The sequence below is a fragment of the Scomber scombrus genome, chromosome 22 (assembly GCF_963691925.1).
Source record: "Scomber scombrus chromosome 22, fScoSco1.1, whole genome shotgun sequence".
Taxonomy (NCBI): domain Eukaryota; kingdom Metazoa; phylum Chordata; class Actinopteri; order Scombriformes; family Scombridae; genus Scomber; species Scomber scombrus.
In genome coordinates, this window is record NC_084991.1 from 19,572,999 (window position 1) to 19,591,736 (window position 18,738).

The 18,738-nt window shown below is 41.7% G+C and overlaps 1 protein-coding gene across 1 annotated transcript in view; it reads left to right on the top strand.

Annotated features, from left to right (window-relative positions):
• cacna1c (calcium channel, voltage-dependent, L type, alpha 1C subunit) overlaps window positions 1–18,738 on the top strand; it is a 188,755-nt gene that overhangs the window by 108,748 nt on the left and 61,269 nt on the right. Inside the window, exons 4-7 of the mRNA XM_062444064.1 lie at window positions 10,709–10,848; window positions 15,396–15,535; window positions 16,705–16,857; window positions 17,728–17,924. Coding sequence (XP_062300048.1) covers window positions 10,709–10,848; window positions 15,396–15,535; window positions 16,705–16,857; window positions 17,728–17,924 — 630 coding nt within the window. The remainder of the gene's footprint in view (window positions 1–10,708; window positions 10,849–15,395; window positions 15,536–16,704; window positions 16,858–17,727; window positions 17,925–18,738) is intronic.

Consider the following 18,738-nt stretch of genomic DNA (forward strand, 5'->3'; position numbering starts at 1 on the left):
AGATCACATTTTACAGTGCTTTTGCGTCACACAATGACGACATTAAATCTAGAGGGATGAAAGTACATCACAGCAGCTTCTAGCAGAGCGGCGTGGAGGACAGCAGAGAGAACAACAGTCCATGGACACACGCTGAAATACATTGTCTGCTAGCACTTTGCGGGGATGATGGATCTCCATTTATCATGCTCTTACAATTAAAAGCCACGTTAGCAGCGTAAATAATCACTGACAACTACATCGTTGCCACAGCAACCCAAGCGATAAACTGGTGATGTCTGGACACACAAATCTGATCTGATCACTTATAAATAAGAGTGCGAACAGACTGTCTTTAAGACCTGATTTAAGGAACAAATCTGATTCAGTGGTGTTCTCTTTAAGCTGCATCAGTGTTCTTAGTCTTTACTTTGGTGGCTCCATGCTCTATTCTTTCCCTGTACCAACATGCTTCATCTCTTTCCATATAATAACAACCTTGCTATAATGTGTTATTATTTTAGCCAGTGGTCAAAGGTGGCCCTTCAAGTACATATCATTGAAACCTGTCTGTATATGCTAGCAAGAGATGTTGCAACAACAGCCTCTGATGCAGCTCTTCCACCTGAATATTATTCGACATCTCTGTAAATGTGTGTTGGAAACTCGTGCATTGTAAGTGCAATACTGAGGGAATCAATAAAATGATGTGCAATACTTGCGCTCCCGCACGTTTCAGCTGTGCATGACTGAATATATGCAGACAAATTGTAGCTATAAACAGAAGACGTTTGTAAACAACTCTTGAATATTTAAGTTTTAATATATGTTATCAATATATTACCATGTGTTCTCGTTCTGTACCAACTTTCAGCCTCTCACTTACTTATAAGTCACAACAGTTGGATCAACCCAAGAGACATGTTAGATGACTCACACTCACACACACACACACACACTCCGTACTATGAGTCATGCCTTAAGTTACAGAGTATAGTAATCTATCTTATCCTGTCAGTTTAGCAAGCAGCTACTCTGATCTTGATGCACTACAGTGATCTGTGTGTTTGTGTGTCACTTCACTTTGTCTTCATCCCCTGCCTGTGTGTCTGCATGTGTGTGTGTGTGTGTGTGTGTGTGTGTATGTGTGTGTGTGTATGTGTGTGTGTTTATGCAGGCTGACCGCGAAGCATCTGTCTCCCTGCACGGTTAGGCAGGAGAAGTCGTGATAAGTCAGCGCACACACACACACACACACACACACACACACACACACACACACACACACACACACACACACACACACACACACACACACACTCACACACACACACACTTTAACGCTGAACTGAAGAAGTAGCATTTTACACTTGAGAGGTAGAAGAAGAGGAAGAGAGTGTGTTGTTAGCTGGAGGGATGGAGTGAAAGTAAAGGAAGAAAGCAATATTTCTCTACCCTCTCACCTTGGGATTTTCATTTTCCTTCTCCTTATATACAGTATCGTGCGCTCTCCTTCTGGTCTCTCAAGGGTACAGTTACATTACCTTCCCCACACACACACACGCTAGCATACACACACACACACATGCATACTGGCTGTCCATATGAGATGATTTATGCTCCTGTGTTCTTTTATTTTTAGACCAATTACTCTGTTTCTCCCTCTCTTTCTCCTCCATCTATGTACAGTATGTGTTGCTCTGTCTTTCAATTCCCTCCTCTCTCTCTCTCTCTCTCTCTCTCTCTCTCTCTCTCGCCCTCTCTCTCTCTCTCTCTCTCTCTCTCTCTCGCCCTCTCGCCATCCCTCTCTAAATATTGTCTCCTGTTTTCAACACCCCGTCTGTATTTGCAAACATTTTTAAATGTTTGTTTTACCTGCAATATGGTTTTCTTCCCACAGTCCAAACACATGCAGGTCAGGTTGACTTTAACCTGGCTCTGTGGACGTGAGACTGGATTTGTTTGTGCATTAGTCGGGTGACTGGAATGGTAAACTGTGCCGGGTAGCTCGCAGTCTTTTCTGCACTGGGATGAGCTTCAGGCCCTGTAACCAAGACGAAAAGCACACAATGTAAAGTGAATGAATTATTTATAAAGAAAAGTGTGTTTGCTCAAAGACAGCTGACACAGGTCGAACCTAAAGGTGGTCAGATTGCATGTTTATGTGTGAAAATGAGAGAAATGAATTAAGTTGAAATAACATGATATTTTCTGACAGAGAGAACACATTAAATGTTTGTGTATGTGCTGAAAGTTTTTGTCTCAACACAATATGACAACTTTCTTGTTCTGTTTTTGTCTTTGGGCCCTGCTGACACCCTGCATAGCTTAACATCATTTCTCACCTTGCTTTAACCCTCCTGTCGTCCTCCCGGGTCAAATTGACGCCATCTCTTTTGACTGTTCCTTCTTTCCTCCCTTCCTCCTTCTTTCTTTAATTTTTCGTTCGTTCTCCCTCTTCTTCCCTCTTTCTTTGCTCCATCCTCCTTCCTTCTTTCATTCCTTCCTTCCTTCCTTCCTTCCTTCCTTCCTTCCTTCCTTCCTTCCTTCCTTCCTTCCTTCCTCTTTTCCGCATCCCTCCTTACTCCTTTCCTTCCTTCCTTCCTTCCTTCCTTCCTTCCTTCCTTCCTTCCTTCCTCTTTTCCTCATCCCTCCTTACTCCTTTCCTTCCTTCCTTCCTTCCTTCCTTCCTTCCTTCCTTTCCTTCCTTCCTTCCTTCCTTCCTTCTCTCCTTCCTCCCTTCCTCTTTTCCTCTCTCCCTCCTTACTCCTTTCCTTCCTTCCTTCCTTCCTTCCTTCCTTCTCTCCTTCCTCCCTTCCTCTTTTCCTCCATCCCTCCTTTCCTTCCTTCCTTCTTTCTTTCCTCCCTTCCTCCTGTCCTTTGACCTGAGGACAACAGGAGGGTTAAAGCTTTTGACCGCCAACATGAATGTTGTTTTTGCAGAACAGGAAATAGCTCTTCAGTTGTCACTGTTTGTACCAAAGGTAATGATGGGGCCCACAGATTTTGTCACATGCACACAAATACAGTCCTGCAAAAAAAATCATTTTCTTTCTTTCTAACTTTCTGTCTTGCCCTCTCTGTTCATTTGCAAGTGCTAGTGCCTGTTGCCTGGAAACTGAGTTTTTTTCTTTCTGTAAACTTTGATATGCAGGAGGCTGTAGCAAACAAATGACACACAGAAGAAGAAAGATGTGTTAAAGTGGTGTCCACAATGCACATATAAGGTTTTACTTTGACAATATTTTCAGTCTAAAGTTGCATTTTAAAGTTTGTCAGCCATCTAAGCTAAATAACACATGCACAATATATAAAGACTTTTGCTCTTGAGCATTTATATCATGGATATGTTCAGTGTATAAGTATATGCTATAGCTGTGTGTGTGTGTGTGTGTGTGTGTGTGTGTGTGTGTGTGTGTGTGTGTGTGTGTGTGTGTGTGTGTGTGTGTGTGTGTGTGTTTGTGTGTGTGTGTGTGTGTGTGAGTGTTTGTGTGTGTGTGTGAGTGTTTAAGGTGATCTATCCTCTTTTCAAGGGTCAGAGGTTTCAGATGACCATAATACAGTCTGTGTCTTTTCTCTCTCTCACACACACTCGCACACACACACACACACATACACACACACACACACACACACACACACACACACACACACACACACACACACACACACACAAAGTGTAATCTCACCAACATAATCCTCGTCCAGAGGCCCACAGATTGGATCTTAGGTCTGTTCATGAAACTCATGTGGAACGTGCACTGCTGACATGTTAACAGCATGTCATGTGTTGGGATTTGTTGCATTTCAGCAACATGATTCAAAGAGACTGTCAGGAAGTGTAAAAAAACGAACAAAAAAAGACAGGTTATGTCTAAAGGGGAGATTCTGGAGAATCCTTTTATTTTTTCGTGATACAGTAGCTTAGTGCTCTTTCCTGAGGTGTTTCTGCACTTTGCTTTTCAGAGATCACTTGTCTGTCTCTCACAGTGTTGCCAGTGGGATGTCTGGTTGGATATTTAGGATCGTTATTCCTGTTTCAATTAAATAATATGGTCTAAATACACACTGGCTGAGGGCTGATTTTCTTATGTGTAGTTTTATAGTTTAAAGTATAGACCACACAGTACATTCACACCTGGGGTATCCAAGTTAAACCATATTACCTGTGAGTTTCATAGGACTGGGTGGGCTTTTATTCGAACCACTGGTTTATGTCTTCCTGGCAATAATGTAAGAAATATTAGAAATACCGTTTACCCTTATCTTTTTTATTAGTTGATACGCTGACCTATGCACTTTGCATTGTTCTTCTCTGTCTGAGTACTAAGAGCTGCTGTGTTTCAATGTTGTAGATTTCACATTAAAGATGGTACGACACTATTAATCTGCAGCTGTTGTTTTGAGCACTGTCACATTTGATTATAGATCTTTGTGGTGGACCAATAACAATAACAGAAAAAATACAGACCAATTTATACTCAGTGACCCAAAAGATTCAAGTTCCATCAAAAATCTATTAAACAGTCATAAGAATATTACATATAAACCAATTTATAGATTACAGATTTCCATTTATGTTAGTGTAGACAGCAATGGAAACTGTTGTACACTTCATGTCTGTGCAGAGTGACATTTAAGTTTCATATTCCTTTCAGAAAGTTTCATGAAGTTGAAAACTATCAACAAGTGGTAAGTGGTAACTAAGTTTATGATAAGCGTCACCTGAACCGACACGTGCACATACAAACCTACACAATCCGACACACGGGTGTACATGTGCACATACACACACAATAAAAAGTCTGGATGCTGGCAGCAGAGTAGTAATTAGGACTATGTGTGCTGTGGATATTCTTGGTACAATACTGATCAGTGTCATCTGTGTGTGTGTGTGTGTGTGTGTGTGTGTGTGTGTGTGTGTGTGTGTGTGTGTGTGTGTGTGTGTGTGTGTGTGTGTGTGTGTGTGCGTTCGAGAGAGAGAGAAAGAGAAAGAGAGTCTGCTGCCGGTGCTGCTGCAGCCCACAGTTTCCATGGTAACGTCAGAACCCATCTTGGTCTCTATGGTAACTTCTGGTTGGCACCCACAGAGAAAAAGAGAGGGAGAGAGATGAGGAGAAGAAAGCAAGAGAGGAGGTGAGGACAGAATGGAGAGAGAGAGAGAGACAAAAAGAAAAATAAATTGGGAGAAAATGAGATAGATGTTGGCGAGACTGAGAAGAAGAGAGAGTTGAAGTGAAGTCCTCATAACTTAACTCTCAAAGTCTCAAAGAAAAATGTGTCTATGGATCTAAAAATCTGCTTCAGTCAGACAATATTCTTTAGTTGTGTTGAGTTATAACCTCTAATGAGCTGCTGGTTGGTTTCAGGTTGGGAGGATGTGGTTGTTGGTTTAAATCTCAGGTGCTGTTGAGATGAAGAAGAGGCGGAGAGAGTGATGGAGGAGGTGAACATATGACTTATATACAGCACCCACCTTACTTAAATGATAATGGCAGTTTTTATTAATAGCTGTGTCTTGTTTTTCTAGCTGCGGTCATTATCTGTGCTGAGATAACAGCGCTGAGATCACCTCAACAAAGTATAACAACACAAGAGGTCAGATGATCAGACAGGTGGTGAAAAAGCAGCTCAGCCAGGTTATCTTTACTTAATTAGGAGGTAAAACTGAAATTGACGTGGTGGTTGAGTGGTTAGGTAGCATGCCAAATATGCAGCGGACCCTGGTTCAAACCTTTGCTGCATGTCACACCCCCCTCTCTCCTGTGATTTCCTGTCTCTCTACTGCTAATAAAGGTGTCTAACAGGATGCATGCTAGCAATGTGCACAACTCCAAACTCCTGTAGCTACTGAGTTTCACTGCTGTCTCTGCTCTGAATGAGAACACGGGGCAGATAGGTAGAGGCCTTTAGTGCAGACACCACAGACAGGAATCAATGAATGAATGAAAGTGTAAGATTTACAGGTCACATCAGGAAGGCAGTTCAAAAAACAGGCTGAAGGTTTAAACTGCAGACACAGACGTAAATGTCCATGGAAGCAACATTGTTGAACTGGCAGAGAACAAAGCAAACGGACTGGTGTGAGTAGTGAGAGTCTGATAAGGGAATGCATTGACGGTTAGGGGGTGGGTGGAGCAGGCCAGGTAACTGCAGGACTGATAAGAAGTGGGAACAGGTGTGTAGATGGGGGGGGAGTAGTGAAAGTTCGAGGGCATCTGTTGGACAGCTTGAGGACGGCAGGTCTGGGGAGTTGGAGGAAAGTACATGGCGGGGAGAAGTGAGCAGGAGGTAGAGACAGAGAGCCATGCAGAGAGGGTGAGAGAGGGACTGAGGAGCAGATTGTGACACTTTTCTGCATCTGAATAAATCCTTACAGGATGTTGGCAGTGCAAACTGTACAAAAATGTTTCCTGTCTAAACAGCAGAAATAAAACTTGACATTGGTAAGAGGACAAGTTAAGAGTTTGGTTTTTAGATTAAAACTAGATAATTTTGCAGTCAGTATTTTACAGGCATTTTTCTGTTTGCATTGAGTGCTTTCCTGACTGTCGATGTTTGAATAAGCAAGCACATTTTTTAAATGAAAATTTAATCCTGGTGGCAGTTCAGTTCTGCACTTTCATGGTTGAGTAACTGGTACAGTCTGTTCAAGGCGTGCTCCTGTTCTTCTGGATCTATAAAGAATGGCATGAAAGACACACACACACACACACACGTGCACACACACCACTGGAGCATGATGCATCTGCGTGTTCTTTAAAAAAAAAAAAAAAAAAACAGCGTCACAGTTAATCCTGTCCTGCAGCACACACACACACACACACAGAAGGTCATGGCGAATGGAAACGTTGTCCCCTGTATGGTAGAATGTCGATACTGTAATCTGATTGGCCTAGCTGATGGATAGGTGGTTTGGTTGACCTATCACAGTTAACTGAATTATTGCTCCCACATACTCACCTTTCCGTCATTCTGTCTGCCTTCTTTTCTCTCTCACTCCGTCTCTTTAGTCTTGTCTCTCTCTCTCTCTTTCATCTATCCATCCTCCTCTTCTCTCTCTGTGTCTCTCATCTTTTCCCTCTCATTTCTTTCTAGTCACTAACCGGATTAGTTTAGCCCCTTATGGATTTTGCCCTTTATGGGTCTGTATGAACGGAAGGAAAGGAGGCAGAGAGAAGTGTGTGTGTGTGTGTGTGCGTGTGTGCGTGTGTGTGTGTGTGTGTGTGCGTGTGTATGTGTGTGTGTGTGTATGTGTGTGTGTGTCAGGCTGAGCTGTTCCTACCAGATGTTTTTCTCTGTTTTATTCTTCGGAGCGCCACACTGTCTGCCTGTCACCAGCAGATACACAGCCTGGGTATGTGTGCCTGGGTATGTGTGTGTGTGTGTGTGTGTGTGTGTGTGTGTGTGTGTGTGTGTGTGTGTGTGTGTGTGTGTGTGTGTGTGTGTGTACGTGTACGTGTGTACGTGTGTACGTGAAAGACAGTGATGGAGGGCTTTTGTGTATTTGAGAGGGGGATATGTGTGTGTGTGTGTGTGTGTGTGTGTGTGTGTGTGTGTGTGTGTGTGTGTGTGTGTGTGTGTGTGTGTGTGTGTGTGTGTGTGTGTGTGTGTGTGTGAGTGCGAGTGTGTGCGTGTGAGATTAATCACTTCCGCATAGACTACTAATACGTACTGTGTGTGCCATGGAGGGTCTGCAGTGCCAATGAAGAATTTAAAGACAATCAATTCTCGAAGGCTCTGAAACTGACACACACACACATATACACACACACACACACACACACACACACAGACCCAGAAAAGGAAGAAGAGTGTTTAAAGTGAAAACCTTGATTTTGATCTTTAAGCTGCATACTTTTGTGCCAATAAAAGCACACTGGATGACTTGAATTGAAGTGAGAGGAGGTTTGAGAGACAGAATGAGGAAGTTTATTTAAAGTTTTCGACAGTTTCCCAAGCAACTCATTCAGGTGCAGAATCCTTGGCCTGAAAGTCAACTTGACTTTCAAGTGGTTTGTCTCTCGAATCGTGCAAATCCTCTGTAATAGCATTCATGAATTCAATATGCTTTATGAATGAATGTAACAAAGACAATAATGCCATAGTGTCAAGTTATAATGAGATTCATAAAAACAAGCCTTTTCAGATTTTGATTACAAAGTATATATAGCACCATATCATATATAACCTGGTTAGATTAGCAAAATATAATATTTCAATAACTTACAAATCAAATATGTTAGCCCTGTGATGGACTGGTGACCTGTCCAGGGTGTACCCGGCTCCAGCCCCCCCACCTCCCACCCCGTTACCCTCTGCAGGATAAGCGGATACATTTTAGGCCTTCCAAACTTGTCCACTATACCTAAAAGAGAAAAAATACATGATTAAAAATGAAACAATAACAAAGAAGTGTGTTTCTCAGCTTCCACTGGTTGTCCTCAGGTTAGCTTAGATACATTTTGCTGCAACAGGGTACGACATGAGCACCAGCTAGCAGCCAGATGCTGCTAAAATATGCAAGTGGCTGGCAGATTGGCAGATTTGCTTCATTCACCAGCCAAAAGATTAATGGTCGTCTATTGAGTTGCTGGTAAAATTAGATCATTCACTAGTCATTTGGCCAGTGGACAAAAAAGTTAATTTTCCACCCTGCTGCAAGTCATCTCACGTTTGGGCATTTCCCCGAGTAAATATGGGAGTTTCTCCATGTCAGTTATGTTTTAAAGATCAGGAAATGATCAGAGATGAGGTGAGAAATAGTTGAGAGTAGTTCTGACTCTAATCGGTAATCATGCTCTCAGTATTTACAGATACTGTATGTTAGTGGAACCACAAGTTCTATCGAAACTGTGGCCTCATGTATGACTGATTCTCATGGCCCTGTGTGTGTGTGTGTGTGTGTGTGTGTGTGTGTGTGTGTGTGTGTGTATGTGTGTTTGTGTGAGAGCGCATGTGTGTGTGTGTGTGTGTGTGTGTGTGTGTGTGTGTGTGTGTGTGTGTGTGTGTGTGTGTGTGTGTGTGTGTGTGTGTGTGAGAGCGCGTGTGTGTGTGTGTGCGTGTGCGTAACTGGCCTAATGGTAGCATGACACAGCCCGTTCATGCTGAGAAAGTTGTTGGTTTAGCTGGACCTGCTCTAGACTCACATTAACAAAAAATCTCAACACAGCCACTGTCAACATGAGCCTTTCCCACTCTGACATGGGCTTTTAACGTTAACAACATTTTTTTATGAGCTGTTGAAAACAATCATTTGATCATAAAAACACATTTGGACACATTTGAATTAAATCTATGTACAGCATCTTTAAGATATAGGCTGTTTACACTAAGTAATGATCCTTTAGATTGTTTTAATGCACTGCAAAGAATGTCCACCCCCCCCAAAAAAAGGTCATTAAGTTTCCTACTACCTAAATTGCATCTGCTCTGATGCCATAATTTGTCTTACATAAAACCCTTTTCTGCTTTTGAAGCTATTTTGGTAAACTTGGACACATGCAGATGCTCCAGCCTACAGCTCCAGGTTCAGCAGATTCTTCCCAGGGATGAGGCTGGACTCTGGTGAGACCTGGCTGGCCTTCTGTCCCAAACCTCTGGCCCTCTCTCTGTGTGTGTGTGTGTGTGTGTGTGTGTGTGTGTGTGTGTGTGTGTGTGTGTGTGTGTGTGTGTGTGTGTGTGTGTGTGTGTGTGTGTGTGTGTGTGTGTGTCTCCATGGGAAAACAGTGGGAACAGGAGGAGGAGCAGAGACTCAGAATGGATGGATAGATTGATGGATGGAGCTAAATATATTTCCATGTTTTCATTAAAAAATGTAGTACTATAAAGGGAGGGAGAGGACAAAAATGATGTTTTTCTGTTTGGTTGATGTTGGAGTGTAGTAGTTAAACAGTATTGCTTTGATCTCAAGCCATTTATAAAGCTGACATAAAACTTATAAAACTTGAAAGAAGAGCTGACAGATGATTAGGTGTTGAAAAAAAAATGTTTTTATCGTTTCGGTGGTCAGAAAAACACATAATCCCTCTCGCTCTCTCTCACAAGGCCATTTCAGGACATTTCCCAGGACCTCCTTAGGCAGGGGTCATCACTATGACAACAATCTCTGAGGAACTCTGTAGTAGAAGAGTTTGCGTTTGTGTGTACACATGCACACACGCGTGAATTCCACTCCTCAGACAGTAGCCTCTCTGGACAGGAAGAGAGCACTTTGATTAAATAATCAAAATGGTTTGATTGTGTACACGATTACAAGTTAGACAAATACATGTTCACACATAAATAATCTCTCTCTCGCACGCACAGACACACACACACACACACACACACAGACACACACACACACACACACACACCAGGCGCCACATAAACAGTAACAGAACATGTTGTTCTGGATTATAAACACTGAAGGGTAAGCAGCCTGCACCGTTAATCAAATGTGCACAAGGTGTTCAGTGTTAATATGGACACAGATTAATCATTTGATTGTGAATGAATATGTATTTACTTTTATTACTTTTGCATGAACAGTTGCTTTCAATTGTCTCAGTATATCGTGTGCTTTTGTGTCACAGTACCCACTCGCAACTTACTTACTACATGCATTTCCATAATATCCTTCTTTTTATCTTTTTCTAAATCTCGTCCTCTCGCTGACTGCAACCTTCTATGCTCTAATGTTGCTCAGACAAATAAATGGACCTGTCTTGTGTTTGTGTCTCTACAGGAGCGTGTGGAGTATCTGTTCCTCATCATTTTCACGGTGGAGGCGTTCCTGAAGGTGATAGCCTACGGTCTGCTCTTCCACCCAAACGCCTACCTAAGGAACGGCTGGAATTTGCTCGACTTCATCATTGTGGTCGTAGGGTGAGTGAACAGAGACGCACAGTGTTTTTCCCAGTGGTTCAGTGATGAGGAAATCTATGTTGTTTGAAAGAGGGAATGACAAGTTCTTCAACATTAGAAAAAAGGCTAACTACCACATTTTTACACAACAGCACATCATTGGCAAATTAATCACAGTACCTTACTGTCAACAAATGAAACTACAGCCAAGACAATTGGCAGCCTCTGTGTAATGCCAGAGGTACTCTTAGTGCTAGCATCTTTCAAAATTAGGATCACATTTCCCATGAAAACTTTGCTGTCTGTAACAAAGACAAAGCTGCTGCTACACTTGTTTTTGTCTTTAATGCAATTTTGTGGCTTAATTGAAAACTATAACATCATCAAAGTTCGTTTTTTTTCTACCTTAATCTGACATCGCAAGAAACTCTCTAAAAAGCAGTTTGCATTGGAAGAACATTTCCTTCTTTTTTTGTGCCATGAAGTCATTTTACAGATTTGATTTAACATCCAGCTTACTGGCACATATTGCTGATTGTAATGTATAATAGATGCTCAAAGAGGCTCAACATGATCTCTACAATTCTCTGCAAGGTGCTATTTATCATCAGCTTACTTGTCATTATTAATGTTACTACGCTGAAGAATTGTAGAATCATTTTGTAGTGAATCAGTTTTAAAGCCACAGTAAACTTTGGCCTACAGTGTATCGTTGAGGCCTAAACTGATTAGCTTGTTAGATGTTGATAGCAAAGCTCTGCTCTGTTTTCTTTATCTGCAACTCAGCAACATATCCCATCTGCTAAACCCTTTGTGTGTGTGTGTGTGTGTGTGTGTGTGTGTGTGTGTGTGTGTGTGTGTGTGTGTGTGTGTGTGTGTGTGTGCGCATGCCTGCCAGCTGCGCTCTGTGTACAGTGTTGTGTTAGGGTAATGGCACAGTATCCAGTGGATCTGACAGTTACATTAATGCCATAAAAATGGTCTAATTGACCGTGTGTGTGTGTGTGTGTGTGTGTGTGTGTGTGTGTGAGAGACAGAGAGAGAGACAGAGAGAGAGAGTGAGAGAGAGAGAGAGAGAGAGAGAGAGAGAGAGAGAGAGAGAGAGAAAGCACCCCTCTGCCTGAAGGATGGGTTTGTAAATGCATCAACACACACACACACACACACACACACACTCAGTGAGTCTTCATCGCCAGTCAAGTGTTCACTCACATTAGCCACCACTAACTGAACATGGTTGGCTTCACCCCATGGACACACACAAGCTCACACACACACACACATACACGCCCCATCAGCTGGCATCATGGTGCCAGTGCCCCCGGCATAAACACAACCTTTACCACTCTTATGCTGTTATCTCTCCTCTCTGTCTGCCTCTCCCGGTCTTTTTCTGTCTCTGTTCGAATGGTCGCTTTTATTGTAACACAGCATAATAAAAATGTGTGATCATATTGTATTGATCTCACGAGGACGTCGTCTCTGCCCTTGCACCCCATTGCCAGAGAGAGGTCAGAGGATCAGATACTAGCTACAGCTCTGATATTAGCAGGATTTAGTGTCTTGCTCAAGGACATTTCAGGGAGGGTTGCTGCTCACTGAACCTTTTATTCTTTTTCACATGGTCAAAATAAGCTCAATTATTCTGGTAAAGTGATCAAATCGAATAGGTAGGTTGTCTAATGAAAAGCATGGAAATGGAGATAGTTCGAAACTATAAAAATGACAGCATGGTTCATATGTTAAAAAGCCTTAAAACCTCCTAACCACGTGGAAAAACATGGACAGCAGTGACCAGAATTGGTGTCCAGATTTCATATCAATGGTCAATAAATCATAAAAGTGACAGAACCTGTGATCACAATATTTCTCATATCAAGAACTTTTGCTTTCCAAACAATACGTTTCTGGATTGCTTCAGTTGGCTTGACTTCTACTTGTGGAAATGACACGAAATGGAAAAAATGAAAGCATTTGTTAGTAAACTCAAGAAAACACAAATACACACACACTCTCCCTCCATGTCACACACTCAGAGAGGACACACAGATCCAGGAAATGTTGAGCCGTGACGGCGCTCGCTGCCTCTCTGTGTGTGCATGAATGAGTGCTTGTATTTGCGTGTGTGTCTGTGTCTAACTGCCAGCCTGCCTGTGTCTCTGTGTATGCGTATGTAGATGTGTGTGTGTGTGTGTGTGTGTGTGTGTGTGTGTGTGTGTGTGTGTGCATAGATGAGAAGTGACAGAGTTCGCTCCCTCTGGAATGTTCACCATATGGGTGAAAGAGCTTGTACCTGGTGCTGAGCAGCCTCGGAGGCACGCACACACACACACACACACACACACACTCACACACACATCAACAACAACAACAACAACAGCACACACACACACACACACACACTTGTAGACTTGCACATACACACAGTTGTCCTGCTGACACATACCTAAGAGTTTATTAGCGAAGGTTCAGTGAGCTAACGGATGGCGCGAGTGTGTGTGTGTGTGTGTGTGTGTGTGTGTGTGTGTGTGTGTGTGTGTGTGTGTGTGTGTGTGTGTGTGTGTGTGTGTGTGTGTGTGTGTGTATAGACTCTCCTTTTTTCTCCAATTGTAATATTTAATAAATCAAGTGTAAGTCATTTATTAAGCAAAGATTAACCAAACTTTAACATTTCTCAGATCAATATCTTTAAGCTTTGGATTGCTGGTCAGACAAAAAGGGCAATTAAGCCTGTGATGGATTTTTCACTTTATAACATTTCATAGATTAAACACTTAATTGGATTTTCTTTTCTTTTCTTTTTTTTTAACTTAATTGAGTTTCAAAACGAGTTACAGATGAAATTATGATAATTCAAAGATATTTTTTTTGTGGTGTTGACATTTTGACTCCTGCAGAAGCACACATCATCAGTTATCTTTATGAATGAACACAGCTTCCTCTATCTTTAGCTGTGCATGTACACAAGCCATTTATGTGGTGCCACACTCGAAAGGCTCTAATTATCATCATAACACCGTAAAAAAACACGCTGGGCAAAATGCTGTTGGTGCAAAACTGTGGATCCTTGACGTGCTTTTCATACTCTGTTTCAAAGGCGTACTTCCTACTGCGCAAGAGAGAGAGAAAGAGAGAGAGAGAGAGAGAGAGAGAGAGAGAGAGAGGGAGTGAATCAAATTGAGAGGGAAGTAGTGCGAAATGGAGAGGCCGAGAACGAGAGAGAGAACGAGAGAGAGGGAGAGAGAGGGCGATATGTTTTGAGAGGTCTTTTCAAGTGGCCATTTCATCTGTGCTAATTGATAATTCTCCATGACTAACGTGCTGCTGACTGGCCTTTGAGCTGCACTAGCTGGAAAATGGTATTGTATGGTGATTTCTAAAGGATCTCAGTGAGACAGCGAGAGGAGGAGGGGGGGGGGGGGGTGATAAGCTCAGCTGGATGCACTTAAATTCAAGCTTGTGTGTGCAACTCACACCTAAAGAAGTGTCTGTAAATAACTTCATAAGGCATAATAGCTAAAAAACAGCAGCAGCTTATAAACATATTCAGCATATTTATGGGAGATTATATTTGTATTATCATGTATCTATACTGTATATTATTGCTATATGACCCAAAGTGTGTGGACATCTTATTTCAAAACCATGGTCATTAAAATGCTGCTGTAACAACCTCCGCTGGAAACCTGGCAGCAGGGATTTGCTGATGTTTAGCGACAAAGTCTGAGCCCAACTCCTCCTCACCAAATTCAGAAAAAACATCTTTTTTTGGACTTGGCTTCTTGCTGCGGGGGAGAATCATATGAAAACAGGAAAGGGAAGCATGCTGTTGTCGAAAACAGTGGTTTCCAACCTTATTGGCTTATTGACCTCTTAAAATGAAGTGCTTTCAACTTGCAAGCCCTAATCAAAGACGGTGTATGTTAGATTTATCTAGTGACCCCCTTTGGGAAGGTCTCAACTCCCAGGTCTAGTTTACATAAAGTCAAGCTTTTGAGGCACTTTACACAGACAGAGACAACTGTGTAAAATCATAGAGGATAATAGCTGTCAGAAGGCAGCGTTAAAAAAACATTTATAACCTTTTTGTGGGATTATGTTTGCATTGTTATAGTGTCAGATAGTTTACAGCAAAAAGACGGAAAAGGTGCAACAAGATATTTAATCTAACACTGTTATGAGCACATACACACACACACACACACAAACACAGACACACCTATAAACTGAGTTTGCGGACACCTCCCTTCACTACAGACAAACACTGTTTTCTGTTTTGCTTTAAAACTGGGTTCATGTTAGAAATACTATAACACATTGTTTTGTAGATTATGATAAAGATGATGTGGATATATCTGTTTAGTGTTGACATGACAACAGTAGTAACAGAGGAAATGGAAAATAAGTCTATAATGACAGCTGTAGATATTCATCATTCAATATTGTAATCCTGTTTGTCTGCATCTCTTTTATCGTTTCCCTCTCTCAAAGATATTCTCTAGTATGTGTAAATGGGGTGTCAGTATAATGATGATGGGTATTGAAGTCATTACTTTTTTGTCTTGCAGGTTATTCAGTGCGATCTTGGAGCAGGCCACCAAGGGTGACGGGGCCACTCCTATTGGAGGAAAGGCGGCAGGCTTCGATGTCAAGGCTCTGCGGGCATTCAGAGTACTCAGACCCCTTAGACTGGTCTCTGGAGTACCCAGTAAGTACTGAGAGCTGTGTAAGAAAGGCAAAAAAAGAGAGAAGGAGAGAAAAAAAAGAAAGCAATAAACAGTAGAAAGCTCTGGGGATCAGGTGTGAATGGTGATAGGCTGAGGTAGGGGAGAAATGAATCACTGATTGGAGCTGATATTGGTGCTCGCTGCCACACATGCCTGCAAAATGACACACAACTGCACACACACACACACACACACACACACACACACACGGGAGCGCACATAACATACTCACAGACAGAGTCCCCTTGTCCTGTTGTCAGATACTCAGACAGTACGAGCAGCAGATGAGTTGTCTGTCAGCCTGTCTGTGTTAGTGACCACACAAATCAATAATCCAACAGGGCAGAAGACAGGAGAGGATTAGATAATGTGGATGAGTGTGTGCACCTGCGTGTGTGCACCTGTGTGTGTGTGTGCACCTGTGTGTGTGTGTGTGTGTGCATGCATGCACGCGCTACAGTGCACAATGTTTAGATTGATCCTCGTCCAACATCATTCGACTGGGTATTGAATTGGTGTCATGGCAACTGATCAGTAGCCTGTTTGCTAGCTGGTTAGCGCACTAACTGACAAATTTGTCTTTTCAAAGCTGTCTGTGAATTTAATTGTGTTGTAATTAACCTGTTTTGTTGAACGTGTCACTGATCCAGATGTTTATAGGAACCTATTTTTCACAATTGATAACAGTAACACATGCTGAGTTATGTAATTTAATCAACAGATACCATTATTTCTCAGTTGTCAGTGCTACCCTCTGTGGTTTTGCTGTTACATTTACTTTATCAAATGATGTATGAATAATTGTACAAACAGTCTTTACTCAAATACAAATTAATAACAATCAAATTGTGATTATCCCTTCACCTAGAGGAAATACATGGCTTCTCTTTGTTTACACAGGAAGTATCTACAGTACAAATAACATCATGTCATTCTCCTTTAAAGGTTAAATATAGACATTTCACAGTGTATAAATAGGTCATTACAATAAATAAAGATAAGCACTTTGTTTGCATATTAAATAATAATCTGATTGTTATATGCACTCTGTATCATGATAATTAAGGATGATATTTTTTAATATGTACAGTATGTCTTCTCAGCAGTTCCTCTGTGTGTGTGTGTGTGTGTGTGTGTGTGTGTGATTCAGGTTTACAGGTAGTGTTGAACTCTATAATCAAAGCCATGGTTCCTCTGCTTCATATCGCCCTGCTGGTCCTCTTCGTCATCATCATCTATGCCATCATCGGCCTGGAGCTCTTCATGGGCAAAATGCACAAGACCTGTGTTCACAAGGATAAAGGTACACACACATGCACGGACACACACAGTCACTGTCAACTCACTATGCTTATGTTTCTAAGTCTGAGTGGTGGGTGCATAAATCTTTGACTGGCAGTAAGACATCACCCATCAGCCAATAAGGCGGAGAGAAAGCAGAGCGCACACCTTAAAAGTTTAAATGATCACCGCCATTAATTATTTAAACCATCATTTTATGTTTCTGAGTATGAAATGAGTTTAGCAATAATTGAAACAGCAGTTGCCATAAATGATTGAGACAATTTTCAGTAAAGGCCCCCAGGTATAAATGGACTTGAGTGTTGTTATGGTGATGTTATAGGTCCCATGAGAGGCATTAGCTTTAGCACTGGATAAGTGCTGGTGGAATACTCTCTATTATCCTATACATCACCCTGGAGAGCTTGTTTTGTATAATTAGTACAGCGCTTTGTCCCACTGATTTTTTATATTGCTGCTCTGTTCGATTATAGTTCAACACATCCTTTTTTAACTTTCTTTGTTTCTTTTTGGATTATATGTTTTTAGATGTAGATGTAGTAAAAATGTGGGAGTTATTTTATATCTCTTCCTGTAGTAAAAAGTCATTTTCATTGTCTGTATAGACGATGTTAAATGGCTCTCCTGGTGGAATCTATAGTATAATAGTTGTGTTAGAAAGTTTCAGACATCCAATAGCCAACTTCAAACATTTAGCAGCTTTTAATTAATATCTAATTAAAATATAATATAATAAAGAAAACATAATTTCTTCGATAGCTGAATGATTAAAAGGAGACAGCTGGGCCTCTCATTTTGAAACTTTATTGGTCAAAGAGTCAGTTGTGTTTGGTGTTAAAAGGACATAGTAAATCCCTCTCTTCCGTCACAGGCATTCGGGAGGAAAAGCCGGCTCCATGTGCACCTGTTACAGCTTTCGGTCGACACTGTAAACAGAACGAAACAGAGTGTAAAATGGGATGGGAGGGTCCGAATGACGGCATCACCAACTTTGACAACTTTGCCTTCGCCATGCTGACGGTGTTCCAGTGTATCACCATGGAGGGCTGGACTGATGTGCTGTACTGGGTGAGCCGGACACCACAACAGTGTTAATGTGTGGGCAGTGGGCAGTGGGTGTGTGTGTGTGTGTGTGTGTGCATATACAGTATGTATATTTGCATCAGTAGTTCCACGTGAGTGCTTTTTAAAAACAATATAAAACAATAATACTCAAACACTTTTTTCCTGAAAGGCAGGTATATACGCACAGGTTGTTCAGAGATAGCCGCACACACTTACACAGCTTGTGGTGTGTGTGTGTGTGTGTGTGTGTGTGTGTGTGTATGTTATGTGTTAGCTCATATCTCAGGCAGACAGTACGCTGTGTAATTGAAGGCGCCAATTCATTTGGAACGTGTGTAGACTTCCGATGCTTCATTCAAGTGTGAAGTGAATACATACACACACAACACACACACCACATATGTGCAGCCACAAAGGTATATAGGATATATACACACAAATGCACCACCGCCCCTCATCAGTAAATGGCAATAAGCATGCCGCTGTCCTATCCAGCTACATAAACCAATCGATTTTTCTGTGCTGGTGATCAATGTTGAGGAAGGTTTAATCAAACTCCCATATGGGCCTCCTTGAAAAAAGCATTTGTTTTAGACCCCTGTAATGGAGGTGTGGCTTTACACCGCAATTATGATATAACTGATCTCCAGGAAAAAAGGGTTAAATAAAAGAATGAAGAAATATTTTTTACACTACCATGCTGTTTTAATCTGTAGCAACAGCCCAGAATTCATGCAACACCACCTAGATTTACATCACTGTAACATGCAACAGTGTGTTTTCTCAAACATTAACTACAGTAGAGTTGTCCGTGATG